At 42.4% G+C, this 19,566-nt stretch overlaps 1 protein-coding gene across 1 annotated transcript in view; it reads left to right on the top strand.

Moving 5' to 3' along the window:
- POMT2 (protein-O-mannosyltransferase 2) overlaps positions 1-19,566 on the top strand; it is a 42,491-nt gene that overhangs the window by 17,576 nt on the left and 5,349 nt on the right. Inside the window, exons 7-19 of the mRNA XM_015418363.1 lie at positions 360-466; positions 4,302-4,384; positions 6,553-6,662; positions 7,685-7,751; positions 8,777-8,846; positions 10,585-10,663; positions 10,920-11,071; positions 11,808-11,899; positions 12,272-12,348; positions 13,315-13,386; positions 14,059-14,118; positions 14,285-14,390; positions 15,637-15,777. Coding sequence (XP_015273849.1) covers positions 360-466; positions 4,302-4,384; positions 6,553-6,662; positions 7,685-7,751; positions 8,777-8,846; positions 10,585-10,663; positions 10,920-11,071; positions 11,808-11,899; positions 12,272-12,348; positions 13,315-13,386; positions 14,059-14,118; positions 14,285-14,390; positions 15,637-15,777 — 1,216 coding nt within the window. The remainder of the gene's footprint in view (positions 1-359; positions 467-4,301; positions 4,385-6,552; positions 6,663-7,684; positions 7,752-8,776; positions 8,847-10,584; positions 10,664-10,919; positions 11,072-11,807; positions 11,900-12,271; positions 12,349-13,314; positions 13,387-14,058; positions 14,119-14,284; positions 14,391-15,636; positions 15,778-19,566) is intronic.

Below are 19,566 nucleotides of genomic sequence, written 5' to 3'. Positions count from 1 at the left end.
CCATGGCATTAAGCTGATTATAAACTAGAATGTGATTGGGTTGCATATGTTTTTTATGTTTTAATTTTAGCTGAACTGACTGATTGTGTGAGTTGGGTGATGAAAGGAACTAGCAGCTGGTAATATTGCAGAATCCCTTTTTGTTGGAATTTTGCAGAAGTACTCTTCCTTGTTTCTGACTTCTTGATAAAAGACGAGTTTGCTTTGAATTGCTGCTCTTTAACCTTGCATAAAGTATGTAAACATATAAAGTTGTGGTGGGCTACTTTGTGTGTGCTGTGATGATGTGTACAAGGACATTGATGAGATGGGGATCCTGCTTCAGAGTTCCTCCAGCTGTTCCAAATTGTTTGCTGCAGGTCACTCTGGGGAAGCACTTCATGGCTCGAGTACTCTGCCTCATTCTGCTGCCTCTCGCCCTCTACACGGCCCAGTTTGCAGTTCATTTTGCAGTGTTAAACAGAAGGTATTTTCCCTCGCTTCTCTCTCATTTCAGAAAGTAAACAATGCAATTAGAACTGAGTCAGTATATATAATCTCTTTCCTTTTTTATTGTTTCCTGTCAAAGATTTGGAAACTGTTGTACTCTAGGTTCTCATTAACATGAAAACATTGACTCGATTCAGACATCACATTGGCAAACCATGTTTTTCATGCAGCTTGCAAAGCGGAGCCTGGCAATCCAGTTGGAGGTGGGGTTCCGCTGTGTGATTGTCCTAAGCGTAGTTTGTTGAAATGTCTGAATTGACAAGCCGTAGTTACAGCTGTAGAAAGCCACTACACATAGAAAATGGAGGAGCTGAGTAGGTAGAACTTGAAAGCAGACAAGGAGGCTTAAACCATGGCTTTCATGTATATTTGGATGCTCTGATGATCATTTCGCATGATGACTGAAACAAGCCATAGTTCTAATAGAGTTGTGTGTCTGTTCAAAGTAGACAAATTTCTATAGTAGCTGACTCCCTTATACTATTTCTAGTTGCTGTTCTCAGCTCTATTTCCATTCAGAATAAATAAGCTGGTAAGCATACTCATTAAGTTCTCTATTTCTGGGGGACTTCCGGTTTTGGCGGGCTGATGGCGGCCATATCCCCAAGGAGCTCCTGGGGGGCGATCCGTGGATCAGCGCATTGAGAGGGGGTACGAATGTCCACACCCCCCTGGGACTCTTGTGATGGGTCCCTTGCCATGGGATGCTGAGGGTTGCCTCTCTGTGGGCACGCTGCCAGCAGATTGAGGCTTCCCTTTGCCCCGAAGGTTCCTGCGCTGTGTTCCCGAATGGGACTAAGCTACGCACACTAAGACAAGCTTTTGGAGGTACAGCATTTAAATCATTACCTGGCGAGATCCGAACGATCAGACATTGAAGAGTGAGTTCGTTAAAGCGAGAACACCAGAACATGAGCGAGTCCCCTATTACTAAAAGTGGGGGGGGGACTCTCCCCCGGAAAGAACAAATAAGCGATTAAAGAAAAGCCTTTGTAGTGGGGATGGAGTCCTAAGCGGCAATAGACTGTATTAGAGAGACTTCAGGAGCCAAATAAGCGTTTGGGCAAGTTTTCGGGACTTTGGCAAATTCTATAAAAAGTAAAAGGTAAAGGTAAAGGTTCCTTTGCTCGAAAGCTAGTCGAATCCGACTCTCCGTTTCAAAGCCGAAGAGCCAGCGCTGTCCGAAGACGTTTCCGTGGTCATGTGGCTGGCATGACTAAACACCAAGGCGCACGGAACGCTGTTACCTTCCCACCGAAGTGGTACCTATTTATCTACTTGCAATTTCTTGCTTTCGAACTGCTAGGTTGGCAGGCTATAAAAAGTAGACCTGTTTAAAAATGGCGATCGGCGAGGCAGTAGAAGCAGCAAGCGAGATCCAAGCTTTCTTCAGGAAGTGGAAGAGCAACTGGCTCGTGTGACCAGAAGTAATCATAGATTTTTTCAGACAGGTATGTTAAGCCTTTGCCCCCTGCTGGCAAAAATGAGGTACTTCAGAAGAACTGTTCTATATATTGGCTGTTATTTTCAAGGGACTGTGTTAACATTGGAGAAGCAACTAGCCTTTGATCACAGGGACTTCCAATATTTAAGAGGAGAGTCTAATGAGTAGGCTTAAGTGGTGGGGCCCGTATGCAGACGTTAAGCGAAGCTGAAAGTGAATGGGTATGCCATGAACATATCCGAAATAAGTCTGACAGGCAAAAGGGCGGATAGACTCTCTGTAAGTTTGGCTTTCAAAAGCAACAAATGGAATGATCTCTAAGATTGAAGGCAAGAATTCAAGCAGATAACAGTCCTTGAAAAAGAAAAAGGGACTTTGTTTTGAGATGACCAGTTCCAGTTCCAGCAAGACAATGCCACAGGGAAAGTATTCAAGAAGAAAGAAGATTACAGCCTGGGAAGAGAAATTGACATTGTTACACCTTCTGAGGGAAATTTAATTATTAATTGGCTTTAAAGGAAGGAGGGAAAAACAATTGTAAAATGAGATGCCACTGTTCATGAAATTTGTGTTTAAGTTAACTAGCGATTCTCCTGGAATGTTCTTTATATAGTCAGATTTGATGGTTTGTTAACATAGTCGATGATGATGATTGGCCACTCTCAATGTTAAGAAAGGCAATTTCTATATTGTTAAGCTAATACTTTTATAAGCAGTGTATGACCTCCAACACTTGGGTTTTTAGTGGGTTTTCTTTCCTTTCTCCTATATTTGTAGATTCCCTCCCTATTTTCGTTGTAGTTTTTAGAAAATGCAAATTAAAAAATCCCCTACGGGGGGCCAAAAAGAAAAGTTCTCTATTTCTGTATTCACACATGACAGTCTTTCTTATCAGTCTTATCTCATCAAAGGCACCTGATTGGCATGGTCATTTAGCAGTAAATGTTAAATACGATTGTGGCATGAATTTATTGTCAGTGTTTATCGGTCCACTTTGGTACAATTGTCCTTTATTCATAAATAAGAGAAAGGAGGATAAATTTGGCTGTTAACTGAGATTTACTAGTAATTTTTCAAGAATTACCAGTAAATGTCAATATTCATTGAATTTGGACACAATATACATGTAGTATTCATATTTGCTACTGAGACCTGTTATGCCAGGGTTAAGCCCTCTAGACCATGAATGAAGAAAAGTGACTCTCCTACAGTTGGGGCTGCCTTTGTCGCAGATCCGGAGCCTGCAGCTGGTGCAGAATGCTGCGGCCAGGCTGTTAATGGGTCTCTCTAGAAGGGACCATGTTCAGCCTGTGCTGAAAGCGCTGCACTGGCTGCCAATAGCGTACCGGATCCGCTTCAAAGTGCTGGTTCTTACCTATAAAGCCTTATATGGTCTGGGTCCAGCCTACCTGAGGGACCGCCTTTCCCCGTATGTTCCCCCAAGAGCGCTACGGTCTGGGGCCCAGAATTTTCTAACTGTTCCGGGCCCCAAGGATGCTAGACTGGCCGTCACAAGGGCTAGGGCCTTCTCAGTGGCGGCCCCCACCTGGTGGAACGAGCTCCCGGAGGAGATCCGGGCCCTGCGGGACCTGGCGCAGTTCCGCAGGGCCTGTAAGACGGAGCTCTTCCACCAGGCCTTCGGTTAGGGGCCGCCACTGCCCCCCCGTCTATATACCATCTTGGGGGGGTTAGGGCTTAGGAGGCCGGGTAGAACTATTATTAACATCTATTATCAATGCCTACCAGGAATGCTTGGGTTGCAGTAGGGTTGTGGTCGCCCTCTTTGGGTTTCTGAGATTCTGGAATGATTGTGGTTACTGAGCACCTTAATTGTTTTATTGGTTTTTAAATTGTATATGTCGTTTTAATTGTATGAGAGTATTGATGTTTTATTGCAAGTCTTTCTTGCCTTTGTTAGCCGCCCTGAGCCCTACGGGGAAGGGCGGGGTATAAATTTAATAATAAATAAATAAGAAAAGTGACTCTCCTACAGTTGCTTAGTAAGGTTCTCCTCCTTTCAGAGTCACTGGTACATGCAAGAGTACAAAACTGTTTTGTGGGGAGACTCCAAACCAAGGACTGGAGTGGTATCTCCCCCAGAACTGTTTACTTGTACTGTACTTTGAGCACAGTTTCCCATTTAGTTTATAAACTGATCATAATAAGCCCAGAGGCTGCTGAAGGTTGCTTGCTTATTTGCTAGCTGATGTAGATCTTCATATGCATCTAAGGAAATTGCGATCTTCCTTCCTGTGTGCTTTCTGATAGACCAGCACTGTTATGTTTCCTTCTTATTAAATTACAGGCCAAAATTCTGCCCATTTGTCTTCATATAGTTATGATTTGTGTATACTTTGTTCTTTCCCAGTGGGCCTGGTGATGGCTTTTTCAGCTCCGGATTTCAGTCCCGGCTGATTGGGAACAACCTTCATAATGTCTCTGTTCCAGAGTGTGAGTATCTAAACGTTTGAGGGAACAAAGATTCTTGTGAGCACTGTCAACAGAACCCTGTTGTTTTAAATGAACAAAACTCTCCTGTGTATTTAAGAACTTCCAAGATAGTGAAAACTAAAACAAACAAAAGCTTTTGTCATTTGCCTTTTTGCCCTTCATTTTGATTGAATATGACGCTCAGAAATATAGGCAGACATGTTAACCTTTTCACTGGTTGTTTGGGAGGAGGGTCTGCCGAAGAGAGCGTAGTCGTTGTTTTGTCTCCACGGTAATGGAGCTGTAGAAAATCTTACAAATATCCCAGAAGCAGAAAACTGATAAGTTCTAATTATTTTGTTATGCAGTGGCTTAAAACTAGTTCCAATGCTTGATACTGTCCTTGAACAAACCCCAGACTTCTACAGTAGTAGACTAGGTCCAAAGCTGTGTGCTGTTTAGTTGTGTGTGCCCCAGATTCAGCAGTCACAAGCTAGAGGTACAAGTCGGGAGGCCCTCAGTTTGCCCCGGAGAGAGGCTTTTGTCAGAGGCTTTTTTCGCCTCAGCTCTCACCTGCAAGCTGATCTCCTTCAGGATCTAGAGGCATCTGCAGGGGTGTTGCATTACTTAACTGGCAGCATTGTGGAGCTCCCATCTCACAGCGCAAATAACAGAGTGCTGGGGAAATGGGGGTACAATCTCTGTTGTACTCTGGCAGCTGGGATAAGCAGGCAGGGGAGGAGCACTGGTTTAAGGGAAGAGCATGCTGTCATTGCACCTCCTCTGCTTCAGCCGGGGACCTGAAGATGTATGGTCAGCATGTTAATTCGGTGGTTATTCGACTCTGTCACAGCAGGAAGGAAAAGCAAAACTTCTAACAAGAATAAGCAACGTGTGACTTGAAATCTGTAGCAATCAACAGGAATATTTGGGGGTAGCTACAGCATGTGGGTTTCTGGTATTTTTCCCGGGAAAGTTCCCTGGTCTCTTTAAAACACAGGCCTCTCGAAAGCTTATGCCCACAAAAAAATCTTGTTGGTCTCTAAGGTGCTACTGGACTTGGGATCTAGCTACATTTAATCAACAGGTACATATTTGTAAAACGCTGCTTGTATGCTTACAGTTAATAAAGAGGCATATATTTTTAAAATGCTAATAGAGGCTGTTATGAAATAAATGAATGAATGAGCACATGGAACACAAAATGCTGCCTTATACTGATTCTGACCATTAGTTTATCAAGGTCAGTACTGTCTCCTCAGGGTAGAAGCAGGGTCTCAGGCAGAGGTCTGTCCCATAACTTTCTATAGGGTCCTTTTTACCGGAGATGCCAGGGATTGAATCTGGGGCCTTCTGCATGCCAAGAGGATTCTCTCCCACTGATCCACAGCCCCACCACAATTTTTGCTAGATTCTTCACCTCTACTCTTCTTGTGCAATTTGTTTAATTAATGCAAGCCAGGGAAGTTGGAAAGGTTAAAGTTGGCATCAGGGGTCATTTCGTAGAAAAAGAGGTGCAGGAGCTCATTAGCATAACTCATTAGCATAACTTATTTGCATATGCCACACCCCCTGACATCACCGGAAGTGTGTCAGAAGGCAACACCCACCGCTCAGGCGCCACTGGACTGTTTTGGATTGCTAGCTATTGGGGGGGGGGGAAACGTGCAGATCTGTCCTCACAGAGGAGGGAGAGCTTGTACCTGAATAAAACTTGGTCTTAAAGGTGCCACTGGACCAGGGGGCTGTGGGGAGCTCTGCAATTTACCTGGCTGCTTCTTGCTCTGACTGAGGTCTGCTGGGAGCAGGGGTGGGACTTTTTGCATGTGCCTGCCCCCTGGGCTCTTTACTGCTGGAGCTCCACTCCTGTGCGCTCCTGCAGGAAATGACCCCTGGTTGGCATGTCTGTATTTTATTGCTGTGTGAACTGTGACTTGTGCTGGTCTGTGACCGTTTTAATAAAGATTTATAGAGTTGGCATGAAATAGCAGCTGTATACTACTCTGGCAGTCACAGGACAGCACTTCCACAAAACACTGGAATCCGTCTGTGACCATAACTGATCACCCCGTGGCTGTGAGGCTGGTTTTATATGATTAGCATTTGGGTGTGTGTTCAGGTAGTGGCACTGCAAAGCAGTGACAATGTTTTCAAGTAAGCTGTCCCAAACTGTTGTTCTCTTTCTTTAGATCTAGCATATGGCTCTGTGGTAACAGTGAAGAACCTTCGTATGGCTGGTGGATACCTGCACTCGCACTGGCATCTGTATCCCGAGGGAGTGGGAGCACGGCAGCAGCAGGTCCGAGAACTTTTGTAGTATCTTATATAGTTGGTGTTTCCACAGGTCACCCTTCTGACGAAATATGGGAAGGACTTATATATGCAACTGATTTGGAAATCTTCAAGTACATTATAAGCCCTTCCCATTCTTTGTTTACGGACATAGGAGATGCTTTGCTGAAGCAGTCCTGGTATTTATAAATCCATCCCAGATGTCCTCTGATAAGGACAGTCACTGTCTTGTGTTGCTTTGTTACTTTTTCATTGCTTGTGGATGTTGGAAGTGTTTTACGGCCTGAGAATTGCAATGTATTAATATCACTTATTTGTTCAGCTCCCTTCTCCATACCTGTCCTGTTATTTTCTTACAACGGTATAATTTTGTCTGTTATGTGAAACAGCTGAGGAAATGTAGGTTTGTTTCGTTACTGAATTTGTACTCTGCCTGTCTCTGCAGTGGGGACTGAAAGTGGCTTATGTGCTTTATCCTCACAATGAGAGTGTGTGACTGGCCCAGGGCAAAGTTGGGATTCGAGCCTGGGAATCCCAGATCCTAGCCCACTGTTTCTGCCTTTGTAACAGAAAAATGGAAACAGTGGTGTCTTCGTGTTTAGCGTGTTTGAGTTTAAAGAGTAGCTACAGTTCTACAGGAAATGGGGATTATTTATGTTGTGTTCTGCTTCTTGACTTTGTAAGACTTATTGAATTGTTACATGTGTGGGTGAAATAACTTCCACAAGGTTAATGATGTATTTCAGTTCGTACCTGTACTAAGAATGAATTCATTCTATTAAATTTGACTTTGGAAAACAGAAGGAACGAGTTCTTGCTGCTTTTGAATAATTATCACAGTAAATCACAAAAGCTGCTTTTATAAAGTAGTTTAAATATTTCTGTAGGCACTTTTTGCAAAGCTGTTCCTTCAGAAGTTGACAGCAGTCTATTTATCAGCAGTGGGTTTATAAAGTGTGGCTGATGGTTGGTGACCAGACATTAACATACTGGAAGGGATGAAATACAATATCTTCTATATGTTTCTAGGTCACTGCCTATTTACACAAAGACTTGAATAATTTATGGATTATAAAGAAATACAACTTGAACACAGGTAAATTCTTTCTTCAAGAAAAAGGACCTGGGGGCATGCCACAAGGGCTTATTTCCCTAGGATTTGTAGACACACTTCTCAGTTTTTACCCAGAGTAATTCTTAAATTGGATGGAATTTGTTCATTCATAGCCATGCCTCTGCCTTGCCCATTAGGATTGAGTCATCCACTTGGATTTGAGGGTGGTAGAGTCTAGACACTTTTTTGTCTTTCCTGCAGACTTGGTTTGGAAGTATGTCTTCCTCTGCTTTGGGGGAAGGGCTTGTGCAGGCAGCAGCATGGAAACCCCTAAGTAAGCATTTGAGGTGATTCAGACGTTTCAGGGCTGCCTTATCCGAAAATATAAAATTAAATGTGATCCTTCCTGATCCAGTTTCATGGTGTCTTTATATTTCTCTGGGAAATATCCAACTTTATCAAAATTTAGTTCTTTAAAGAGTTGTCTTATCAATGTGATGATTAATTTAAAGCTGTAATACAAAATTGCAACAGTTAATTGGATTGTATTTATCTGTTTTCTATGAAGGTATGAACTGCAGAGACACCAAATCTCAATATGTAGCATTTAATTAGTTTGAGAAAAAGATAGGATCAAAACCAAAGGTTGCAAAGTGAAATCTGTCATTAATACCGAACACAGTTCCACATTCATTCTGCTGGTATGTGGTCCACCATGTAGATTCTTATATGTTTAATCATTCCCAATTTCACTTCCATTGTCTTACAGCTTTTAAAGCTAATATTATTTTAGTATTCCCCAGTGCTTCAGGGCTATAGCAGCTTTTCTACTAGGTGGCAATATATCTGGTTGATATTAGTGTAGTGTTCTCTGGTGGGTCATAATGTTCTGTTATAATGGCCACATCAGGAAGTAACCAGAACTATTTAATTGTTTTGCAGTTGAACTAATTCAAAGATTTAGAAGCTGATTTTTAAAAATGTTTCCCTAGTATATTATCAACATGCTTAAATCTTCTCCATCCATTTCAGATCTCATGTTGTGACCGATTCTTCTGTTCCCCCAGATTATTTAGACCCTTCTTTGCCTGTGGAGTTTGTGAAGCATGGAGATATTATCCGTCTGGAACACAAAGAGTAAGCTGTTTAGGAAATCAGAGGAATGCTAAAGACTTTTAAAGGCTTGATTTGAGCAGGCAATTCCAGTTGTGAGTGAGTGGTAGTAGGATATCTGATCCACCAATATCTTACCTTGGTTAGAGCAGGTACTGGTGACCTGCTATCCTTCGCTGTATTTTCCACATGTATTCTTGAATGTTTTCTTTGATTATATCCTCAGGTTTCTGTATATCCTTGTATGGAGTTCTGTTTTCTTATTTTTTGCATTGGAGCAATGCCAGAAAAGTAAAGTGACCCACAGTTCCATGCTTATGAAATACTAGATAGGGTATAAAAGTGTTGCCTGGCTTATTAAGCACAGGTATGGATTATGCTTAATTTTGCAGTGCATTTATTTTTCTTCCGAGCTTCAAAAGCACCCATCTTCCCTTGACAATTATTCACCTAAATTAACACCTCCATGTGTAGGTCAACCACTTAGCTGTGTTTGAGACAGAAAAGGCTCTAGAAAAGCTAAATGGGGTACAAAGGAAGCATCAGGTGGTCTTGTTTCACCATGTAGAAATTCACCTGGTTCATCAGAATACTACAGACATAATCCATGCAGAAATTAATTTTGATGTCACATGTGCTTGTTTCATGCATGCCCACGTAAGTGTATGCATAGCGTCAGTTTCAGCCCATGCTGCTCCCTTGCCTCATCACTGTGCTTAACTTTAAGCTGCTGGCTCCCAGCTGTCAAGATGAGGCATTCTGAGGGAATGAGCCTTTCCTTGGGAAATTTCCCACGCTTTAGGTGCATGCGACAGTGCTACACCGAGGAGTGCAGGAAGGTGGTGAATTTATATGCCATTGAATTTGAAATCTTGGTGGGGTGGGTGTGTCCTTCACAGGTTCTAAGTCGATTGTTGCCCTTCAGAGTCACCGCTAGATGATTTCTGCCACAGTGTGTAGGAACATGGAATATGAATATAACTGTTTGTGGCCTGGACATGACTTAAGTCTATCAAAGTATTCTACTATGTTTGGCAATCCTTTTCAGTGTAGTAGTGGCACTTTCAGACATTGTGTTTGCTTGTGTCATCTTACTGCACACTTTTCATAACATCGTATTCTGATAAGTCATCTTAAAAATAATTATAGTTGTTGTTTTCTTCTGCTTCATGTCAGTCGGTGGCATTTCTGTACAATTTTGTTTAGACCTTGTGAGTTGTTGCTCTTAAGTGCGCGGACTCTAATCTAGGAGAACCAGGTTTGATTCCCCCCTCCTCCACTTGCACCTGCTGATGTGACCTTGGGTCAGTCACAAGCTCTGGCACAGCTGTCCTTGAAAAAGAGCAGTTTGTGTGAGAGTTCTCTCAGCACCACCCACCTCACAGGGTGTCTATTGTGGGGAGGGGAAGGGAAAGCCGCTCTGAGACTCCAAGTGAAGGGCGGGGTATAAATCCAATCTCTTCTTCTCTTCTCTTCTTCTTCTTCTTGTTATAGGAAGTGAATGAGCCTGTCATAGATAGTTGAGCTGTGTCTTTCAGCTTCTTGGGAGAAAAAGTTCACTGTAAATACTCATCTTGAAATCTATACATTTGCAGAAGTGCCCTGCATTGGTAAAGTAATATAATATTGCCCCCTGGTCTGCTGCATTAAAGGTGATTTGGAAGAGAGCTTGTACTGAGAATTGTGTTGATTGACATGAAAGGTTGCTGCTCATACTGTTCCAACTATAAAACCAAACACTGTGATTTTATTTTAACTACAGGACTTCTAGAAACTTGCACAGTCACCAGCATGAGGCCCCGTTGACAAGAAAGCACCTTCAGGTCACTGGGTATGGCATAGTAAGTTAGCAAAAACAATACTTCATCCTGCCATATGAGACATATTCCCAAAACAAAGGGCTATATATTTTTTTTCTTGTAACCCACTCAAACATGCTATTCAAAAACCAGGAATGGCAGTTTTAATGGTGTTTGTGATTCAAAACAAAAAGCTAATAAATATTGTATGAAAACTTGTAATATTAACATCCTCCTAATATGAAGCTTTGGAAGCCCACATCTCTTTCTCCTTGCATTTTTTCTGTGTATTTGCTAGAATGGGACTGGAGATTCCAATGATTTCTGGCGAATTGAAGTTGTGGGAAGGAAAGCTGGGAAACATATCAAGGTCCTACGTAGTCAAATTCGACTGATTCATCTGGCTACAGGCTGTATTTTGGGTTCAACTGGAAAGACACTGCCAAAATGGTAGGTATTCAGAGGTAATCTTGGAATTATAGGGATGCATCTTACCATTTGGTTCAGGTAAGGGCATCATGCTTTGGCTTGTGCAAGACATGTCCTGCTGATGCAGCAAGTCCCACTGCTTGCAAAAGAACATCCCCTGTCAGTGGGAGGTGCCTTGGGTCAACGGAACATGCCCCTTTATCTGAGTGGAATGGTATGATACAGTTCCTAGTTGTAGTTTTTGCTGAATATGGCATTTCAGTCACTTCAGTCACTTCTTTTGTTCCAGTTAGTGGGTCTGCCATGAGGGGTGTCACAGTTTACAGGTGAAGTTATTTCTTATACTTTTGGAAGAGCTGAATTACCCTTTTGTTTGAAAAGGGATCTGCTTTTATGACTTCCTGTGAAGATCCCTCAGTTGCCAAGCTTTGGCTTCTTGAGCCAGATATGCATTGCCCATTCCAAACAGAAACCTGCATTTGAAAACAATGTCCGGCACCTTTGAGAATGAGGCCACTGTTTATTTCTGGAGAGACATAGATGTTTAAGCAACAGGAACACAAATATGTGTCTGCTTTATGTGCTTCCGGTCTTCTGATACCCTCAGATTGTGTCTTGTTTCTGTCTGACTTCTGTTAAGTCCAGTTCTTCCAAAAGGAAGGTATGCTGCAGAAAGCCAAAGTATATGAGTGCTAGTTGGAATGATCAAGATTGGAATTTTTGTTGATGGCAGGCTAATAGTGTTCCTGTTTCACAGGGGCTGGGAGCAGGTGGAAGTCACTTGTACGCCATACCAGAAGGAGTCTCCTAATTCCCTCTGGAATGTTGAAGACCACATCAATCCCAGGTGTATGTGATTGCATCTCCTTTTTTGTTATGAAAATATATAGGTTGCTTCCCACTTTTGAAGAGGGTGAAAGATAATTTAAAGCAGTCAAAGCTTTATATTGGAAATGGATTTGGAGCTGGAGTTCGCTGTAGCATGTGACTTAAGTCTTGCTCATGTACACAATGGAGCTTCCTGTGTGCCAGATTTTGGCACCTTAATGCTCAGTAGAAAGAGTGGGGGGCATTAGGGCCGATCAAAGCATGTTGTTATATGGTGCTTAGCTTCCTCCTGCTGTCTGCACTGTGCCATGCCTACTGAACCTAATTTAACAATAAAGGGAGCATAAGTGACCAGTGTATGAATTCTGTTTTAAACTCTCCTCTTTCCTTTAGTGCGCAACATCAGTCTGGATGTTCTGAAACCCTCCTTTCCAGAGATTCTGCTGGAGTCTCATATGGTTATGATCCGAGTAGGTAGAGTGGGTTGGATTCCACTTTGTTAATAAAATGTTATTTCATTAGTGACTATGCCCAACTGTCCACTTGAAACAGAACAATACTAGGATCCAGGTCTGTTTTGTGTCGGCAGCAGGGAAAGATAGAAAGCATTTCCCCAGATGGCTGGTGTTATCTGGAGAGGCTGCTTGGTATTTGTGAGTTCGACACTGTGAAATCTTTCATGATAGTAGCTGAAGGAAGACATTCTTGCACTCATAAATGTTCTTTTTAGACTTTAAAGAAACACTATAGGAGTACAGAAAAAACAAGATTTGTAACCATCCTTTCTCATCACTCTGAGAGTGTACGTGGGCACCCTTGAAAGGTGACACTTACTGCTTAAGGAAGTACTTGGGACTCTGGGATTTGATGTCCCTACACTTGGGACTTCCTGTTGTTTTGTTACGTTTTCACCTTGTCCAACAGTTTTGCCAGCCTGATTCTGAGAATAGCATTTCTCAAAGTCTCAGCAAAATCTGTTTGTAAAGAGTGTCTGAAACTCTGCATTTAAGAGGATGTGAGAGTGCAAATAAATGTTAAAGCCATCTTCATGGTAAGCATGCAGTTGCATTAGATGTGATGTGCATCTAATCCTGCAGAAATTCTCTGTTAATGAAGGGGTTTGTGTGTGGGTTGGGGTGGGAGGAGTTTCACCATAAGAAGCCAAGTCTTCCAGAACCATAGCACAGTGGATACCTGAGCTTAGTCTGTTTCGTCATTTTCTGGGGTATTGTAACATATTACTTGTATATGCATATACAGGAAATTTTGTATCATCACTGAAGGTTAATAGTGAGAGAGACAATTACAATAGGAGTGGCCTGGATTTTGTCCTGTGAATGTGAGGAGGGCAGTTAGTCATCCAGGGAGAATATGGTCAGTTACAAACACGCCCATAGCATAAATGTCTGCTAATTATCACTTCATTGTTCTTGCAGGGAAACAGTGGCCTCAAACCAAAGGAGAATGAAGTAACATCCAAGCCCTGGCACTGGCCCATCAATTACCAGGTAAATGAGCAAAGTTATGTGTGTGCACAGGTGATTTCTAATTTTTGGAATTTCATGTTAGACCTCGTCTGGTTAAAAGAGCAGTGCAGTGAATTGTTCTTCAGCTGTCTTCGGTTATTCACAGGAGGCATTATGAATGACTGCTGAAAGAACCCAAATTCTGTCTTTCTCTGCATGTAGTTCTTGCTAGTTGGTTATCACTACTGCTAAGCAGGACCCTGGTCGGCAGCTGGTTTAATGCTATCAGACAGCAAAACTGTAGGTGGCAGAAATAGCTCCTGTAATGATGACCATGCAGTTTATGGTTACAAATAGCCCAGGCTAGCCTGATTGCATCAGATCTTGTAAGCTAAACAGGGTTGGCCCTGGCTGGTATTTGGATGGGAGACCTCCAAGGAATACCAGGGTCATAACGTGGAGGCAGGCAATGGAAAACCACCTCCAAACATCTCTTGACTTGAAAACCCTATGCCATAAGTGACTTGATGGCACTTTCCACCACTGTGAAGATACCTAAGTAAAGTAGCTGTACTGCTTCTGGGTATAGGAGGCTCTTCTCTCCCTTGCAGCAGCAGATCCCTATGGAAACTTCACTGAGGCCCAGGATAATAATATAGGCTGAACAACATTTGCATTGATCACTTCTAATTACAGCCATCAATTTCTCCATAGGGCCTGCGTTTTTCTGGAGTGAATGAGACAGATTATAGGGTTTATTTGCTGGGAAACCCGGTAAGCAGAACATGCCTCTAGTTCCTTGAGGTGAGAAATGACTTTCTCTTGGCCTCTGTGAATTGTGGCTTCCCTTCCGTTTTCTCAGTTTCCTCCCACTCTTCTGACAGCACTTTGTTGGTACCTCTTTGATGGCTTTGTCTACTTACTCAACTTTTCCTGGCAGGTGATCTGGTGGCTGAATCTAGCTACTATTGGCTTATATATCATAATGGCAACATTCATATCTGTGGCCATCAAGAGAGGAACTCACCTGACAGCTGAGCACCAAGGTAAGGCCATTCTTTCCACCTGCTGTGTTAATAACATAACAGTTTCTGCTGCAGACACATTCTCCATCTGAATGGTAGGGAGGGATGTGGGAGGACCTTATATGTATCACAACAGTGATGGGTGGGTTCATGGCACCCCCCAAAAATGCTCCAGAAAGTTGTCGGACACCCTGGAAAAAATTCCACTATAGCACTGGGAGATGCAATTAGAACAGGAAATTGAAGTATACATATAGTGTACATTTGTAGACGTTCTTGCATACATAGGGCTCTCTTTCAACCCAGGATTTTAATTGTGTCTGTAGACCTTTCTAATTGAAGGAAATAAATATCATTAATATGGTCTAAGCGTGTTAAGGTTGAAAAAAGTGCTGATGTTAAGATCCAGCTAAGAAGATGTAAAAAAACTAAAAGTGAAAAAAATGAGTCTTGCATCCACAACAGGTGCTACTTCTGCTATTGATTGAGAATTCCTGTGATAATGAAAATTCCCTGGGGAAAAAGTTTTCTAGCAGAATTCATTTTCTTGGAGTTTGGTTCATGCTTGGGTGGTCTTTAGGGCTTTATTAGCTTCCTGATCAGCTGAACTGTAATCTCGTAATGATCTTTTAGCCATTGGTAGCAGCTCTTGTTGCATTTATTGTACATGTTGGTTCTGTTGCAGTTGCACACCATAGTATAATTAACATGGCAATGGCTAGCAGTAACTTATTAAACAGTTCCCGAATACTCTTTAAAATCTTGTTGGGAGATACTTTGTGTGTTCAGGGTTTAAAAAAATGTATTTATACAAATGTACACTTTATTACACTTTCAGGTAGGATACGGCACAAGTCCTTACAATCCTACTAGGTCAAGTACAAATGTGTTATGTTACCTGTTCAGTTGTTAACTAGATCCTTCTGATTTCTTCATGGGATCATGTCATGAACTGGAAAATGTGGCTTTTCACAGTGGTCTGTGCAGTTCCAGTGTCTACTCTGTGCTGGCTTGGAGATATGGTAATTGCTAGTATGCATACTGGGAATGGAGTTTAGTTATGCAGTGGTATGAACATGTTACAGTGGGATATGTCTGCAGTATTCTTTTCCCATGCTGCGCATTGGCAAAATGATGACATAAGCAGCATTTTGTACACTCCATTAAACCAGTTCTTGGCAAGAAGTGATATAGAAAAATTATATGGCTTTGAATGCCATCAGTGCTTGGGATCACAGGCATTGTGTTCCTGTCTGTTGTGTTGTAGAGCTTTCCCGAGTCCTGTTGCATGGTGGAGGACTGATCATGCTGGGATGGCTTCTCCATTATCTTCCTTTCTTCATGATGGGGAGAGTACTATATTTTCATCATTACTTCCCTGCCATGCTCTTCTCCTCCATGTTGACAGGTAAGTGTCACAAATAATCACACAGTACGAACTTGCTAGATTAAAGAGTTCTCAAAAGACATGAACCACTTTATTCTCTTTTAGCTTTGAAAATTTCCCTAAACTTAGATCAGGCTTAAATAAATAAATAAATAAATAAATAAATAAATAAGAAAAAGGGGAGGGGAAGCTTTCAATTGTTAAGTGGGTCTTCTCTTCCCAACAGCTGCCCAGATCCAGGCTCCGACCCTCAAGCTAAGAGCCAAAGGGCAAGAGCCTTTTGATTCTCTCCTTTGGGCATGCCCATGTCTTAAATTCCTGTGTACAGAGAGAACAGCAAACTCAGTGGGACATTATTCAGCTGCTCCTAACTATCAGGATCTTCCCCAGTTCCTCCCGTGCCAGAATGGCTCTCAGAATATGTGTCTTTGACTTTTCAGGTCATCATCAAATGCCAGATTATCCTCATTTCCTTGCCTATTCATTTCCTTTTCTTCTTCAGCTATTTTGTTATTGTCAATTTCAGTCTGAATGGATTCTGTCTCCTTCCTGTCTTGCTAGAAGTTAATCTCATTTTTCCATTCATTTGATAGCTTTATCTGCCTTGTGTACCTCCTCCCAATTCGTTACTGCAGAGTTGAACTTACTGTAGAGACAGACATTCCAAAGACATTGTACTTGGTTATAAATAGCTATAGCCTTTCCCTTCCTAACAGAGCATTAATTTAAATGGGAATCCCTGTATACAGCCAACCTCCACTTTCCTGCATTCTGTTGTTGTCGTTGTTTATACATTTACTTCATTCATATTCTGCCTTTCTCCCCAATGGGGAGAGTGGCTTATATCATTCTCCTTCCCTCCGTTTTATCCTCACAACAATCCTTTAAGGTAGGTTAGACCAAGAGTGTGGACTGGCTCAAGGTCACCCTGCAAGCTTTCATGACACAGTATAGATCTGAACCTGGATCTCCCAAATCCTAGTCCAGTACACTTAATTATCTTTTGTTGTGTGTTCTAGAATTAAGATTGGCTAATGCTAATATTTTTGAACATTTTCATTAGTATTCCTAAATATTTTAATTATATATGAGATTGCATCTGGAAAGGGGTGAATTTTACCTTAGTCTGTTGTTTCATTGTTTTCCCAAGCCACAAAAGAACTAATTCTGAATGTTGATTCTCGGATAATTAGTTCTTTGTTTTATGTTCCTCTTATGCTTAAAAATATTCATCAAAATGGTAGATATCCTCATCAGTGTTTTTTTTAATGCCCATGGTATTAAATTATTTTTCCTGAGATTGTTGTCTGATTCTGATAACAAATCCAATTTATTTGTCACTAAAGCTAATTCCTTGTTTTTTAAAAAATGAGCAGCTTCCTGCTTATGAACTTCAGTTATACTAGTTAATACTTCTAGCTTGTTATTTTACACAAGTGGATCATTCCCCAATTCTTCCAGTCCTGGAACATGATCTTCCTGTCTGTCTTCTATTGCAAACCATTATCAGTCTTTTTTCTCCTACAACATCCATCTTTCCCTCCTAATATAACATATATCTCTTTAAGAGAAGTCTTGAGTTTTTCTGTTATTACATATCTGAATTCTCTTTATGGATTTTCTGCTCAATAAAATGCTCTATAAAGTTTATTGTTTCTTTATCCCTCTGATAACCACTCTGTTCTTGTTCTGTTTCTTGAATGTTCTTTTCTAAAAATAACCATCTTTTACTATTATCCATTGACTTAATTTTATATTCTGTGTCATATTTTTGCATAAGACCAAAATCCAACATTGATTTTTAAAGAAAAAATTAGTACGGTGTCTGCCTGTTAGTAGGTTATGATCTTTAAATGATAAAAATCCAATTAAAATGTATTTTAGCAAGTTGTTTGGCTAACTAGCCATAATTCTCCACTAATTAATTTTTCATGAGCCTTAAAAATAACCTTCAGTCTTTCAGGACTTGTTATTACATAAGCTTATGTTACCAGAACAGGCAGACTTTAAGGGGACTGCTGAAGTGCAATCCAGACTAATGAAAATATGCAGTCTTTGAAAGCAGAAAGAATAGAACAAATGAGACATAGGTAACTGCTAGTGCACAGTAATGCTTCCTCTAACAGGTTCTACAGGTTCTCTGAGGCTGCGGTCACAGTACCTCCGAGGTACTAGTTTCCGGGAACTGCGCGGCAAGAGCGGGCGCCTGATCGCGCCCCTGCCGACTCCCGTGGCATCCGGTGCCCGCCGGGTTGTTCCCCCCCATGTCTTCGGAAGTGCCCAACAGCGCATGCTCACATAGATGCAAGGCGTCCTTGGGGTCGAGGGAAGACCACGGGGGGGCTGTGATGGGGGTGAGCGGCAGCGGCCAGGCGGAGAGCGGGCCGCGTGTCCTGGGGAGGGAGGGGATCTGGCGGGTTACTCCCCCCTCCCCTCCTTGTGTGTGGCCCACGGACCCTGCCTGGAGTGGGCTGTGCACGGCCCTCCCAGAGGCGGCGGCTGGTTCTGTCCCCTTCCCATCGTCCTGCTGCTCTCGGTGGGGTGGAGGTGTGGATACCCGTGTGATCAGCACCTCCACCATAACCACGCAACCTCGCCGGGACCTCGCCGGGACATCTGATCCAGCAGCCGCGCGGTATTGTGCCCCGGGGCAAACGGCCACGCTTCCCCCCCGCAGTTTTCCTGCCCGTGTGACCAGGGCCTGAGTAAACTAAATTGCTTTGCAAACCTGAGAACAGCCCCAGGTTTGCAGAAAAAAATGGAAAAAAATATATGGTGGGGGTTGAACCCCTCCAAAATAATGAATAATTTTTGGATCTGGGACATACAGTCTCAAATCCTCACTGTGCCATGGAAGCTCGCTGATGACCTTGGACCAGTTGTATAACACTGTCGGCCTACTCAACCTCACAGGGTTGTTGTGAAGATAAAATGAAGGAGAATTATGAAAGCTGCTTTGGATCCCCATTGGGAAGAAAAGTAGGGTATAAATGAAGTAAACAAATAATAAAGCTGAAGATGGAGGGGAGGCAGATAAAAGAATGGTTGGTTGATGAGTGGGAAAGAGAGAAGAAAGCAGGGAAAGGGGAGGGAATATGAGGACCACTAGGAGAAAAGAAAGAGGTGTGTGGAAAATGAGAATGAGCCGCACAATTCCTTGTGGGTTCCCCGCTTGTGATATCAAAAATGCTCAAAAATGGAAAAATTCAGTTTTCTCATAGTTTGTATAAAACTCTTTCAGAAAGTATTTAATATTGCACAGAGCCCACAGGGAGGCCTCCCATTAAGAACATAAGAAGAGCTTGCTGGATCAGATCGGTTTTACCCCAGAAAACTGTTTGAAACAGTGGCAAATCAGTTGCCCCAGAGGGCCCAACAAACAGGGCGCAGAGGATGAGACCCTCCCCTACTGCTGCCTCCGGGTGTAGACTTTCCAATTTCCTGGGGGGGGGGGCTGGGCCAGAGGCATTGCTGTGCTAGGAGCAAGGGTGTCCCCCGGGGGAGGCTGAGCACCTTCCTGAAAATTTCGGCGGGGGCTGAAGCCCCGCCGCCCCCACGAAGATTACGCCTAGAGGTTTGCTGCCTCTATAGATGAAGGCTTCCTTCAGTCACCATGACTAGTAGCCATTGAGGAATCTTTCAATATTTAATGTTGCACAGAGCATGAAATGAAAGGATGTTGTTATCTGGTGATTAGTACAAAAAGCCCCAAACCACAACAAAAATCAGTCGTTGCAAGTTTGGTGGTTAGTATTACACAGAACCCAAAACATGTTCATAAATAGATCACTTTCTGTAGATGATGTTCTA

Source organism: Gekko japonicus, unplaced genomic scaffold (genome assembly GCF_001447785.1).
Source record: "Gekko japonicus isolate JY-2015 unplaced genomic scaffold, Gekko_japonicus_V1.1 scaffold3, whole genome shotgun sequence".
NCBI classification, from domain to species: Eukaryota; Metazoa; Chordata; class Lepidosauria; order Squamata; family Gekkonidae; genus Gekko; species Gekko japonicus.
The sequence above is the reverse complement of the archived record's forward strand: the minus strand, read 5'-3'. Positions and strand labels throughout refer to the sequence as shown.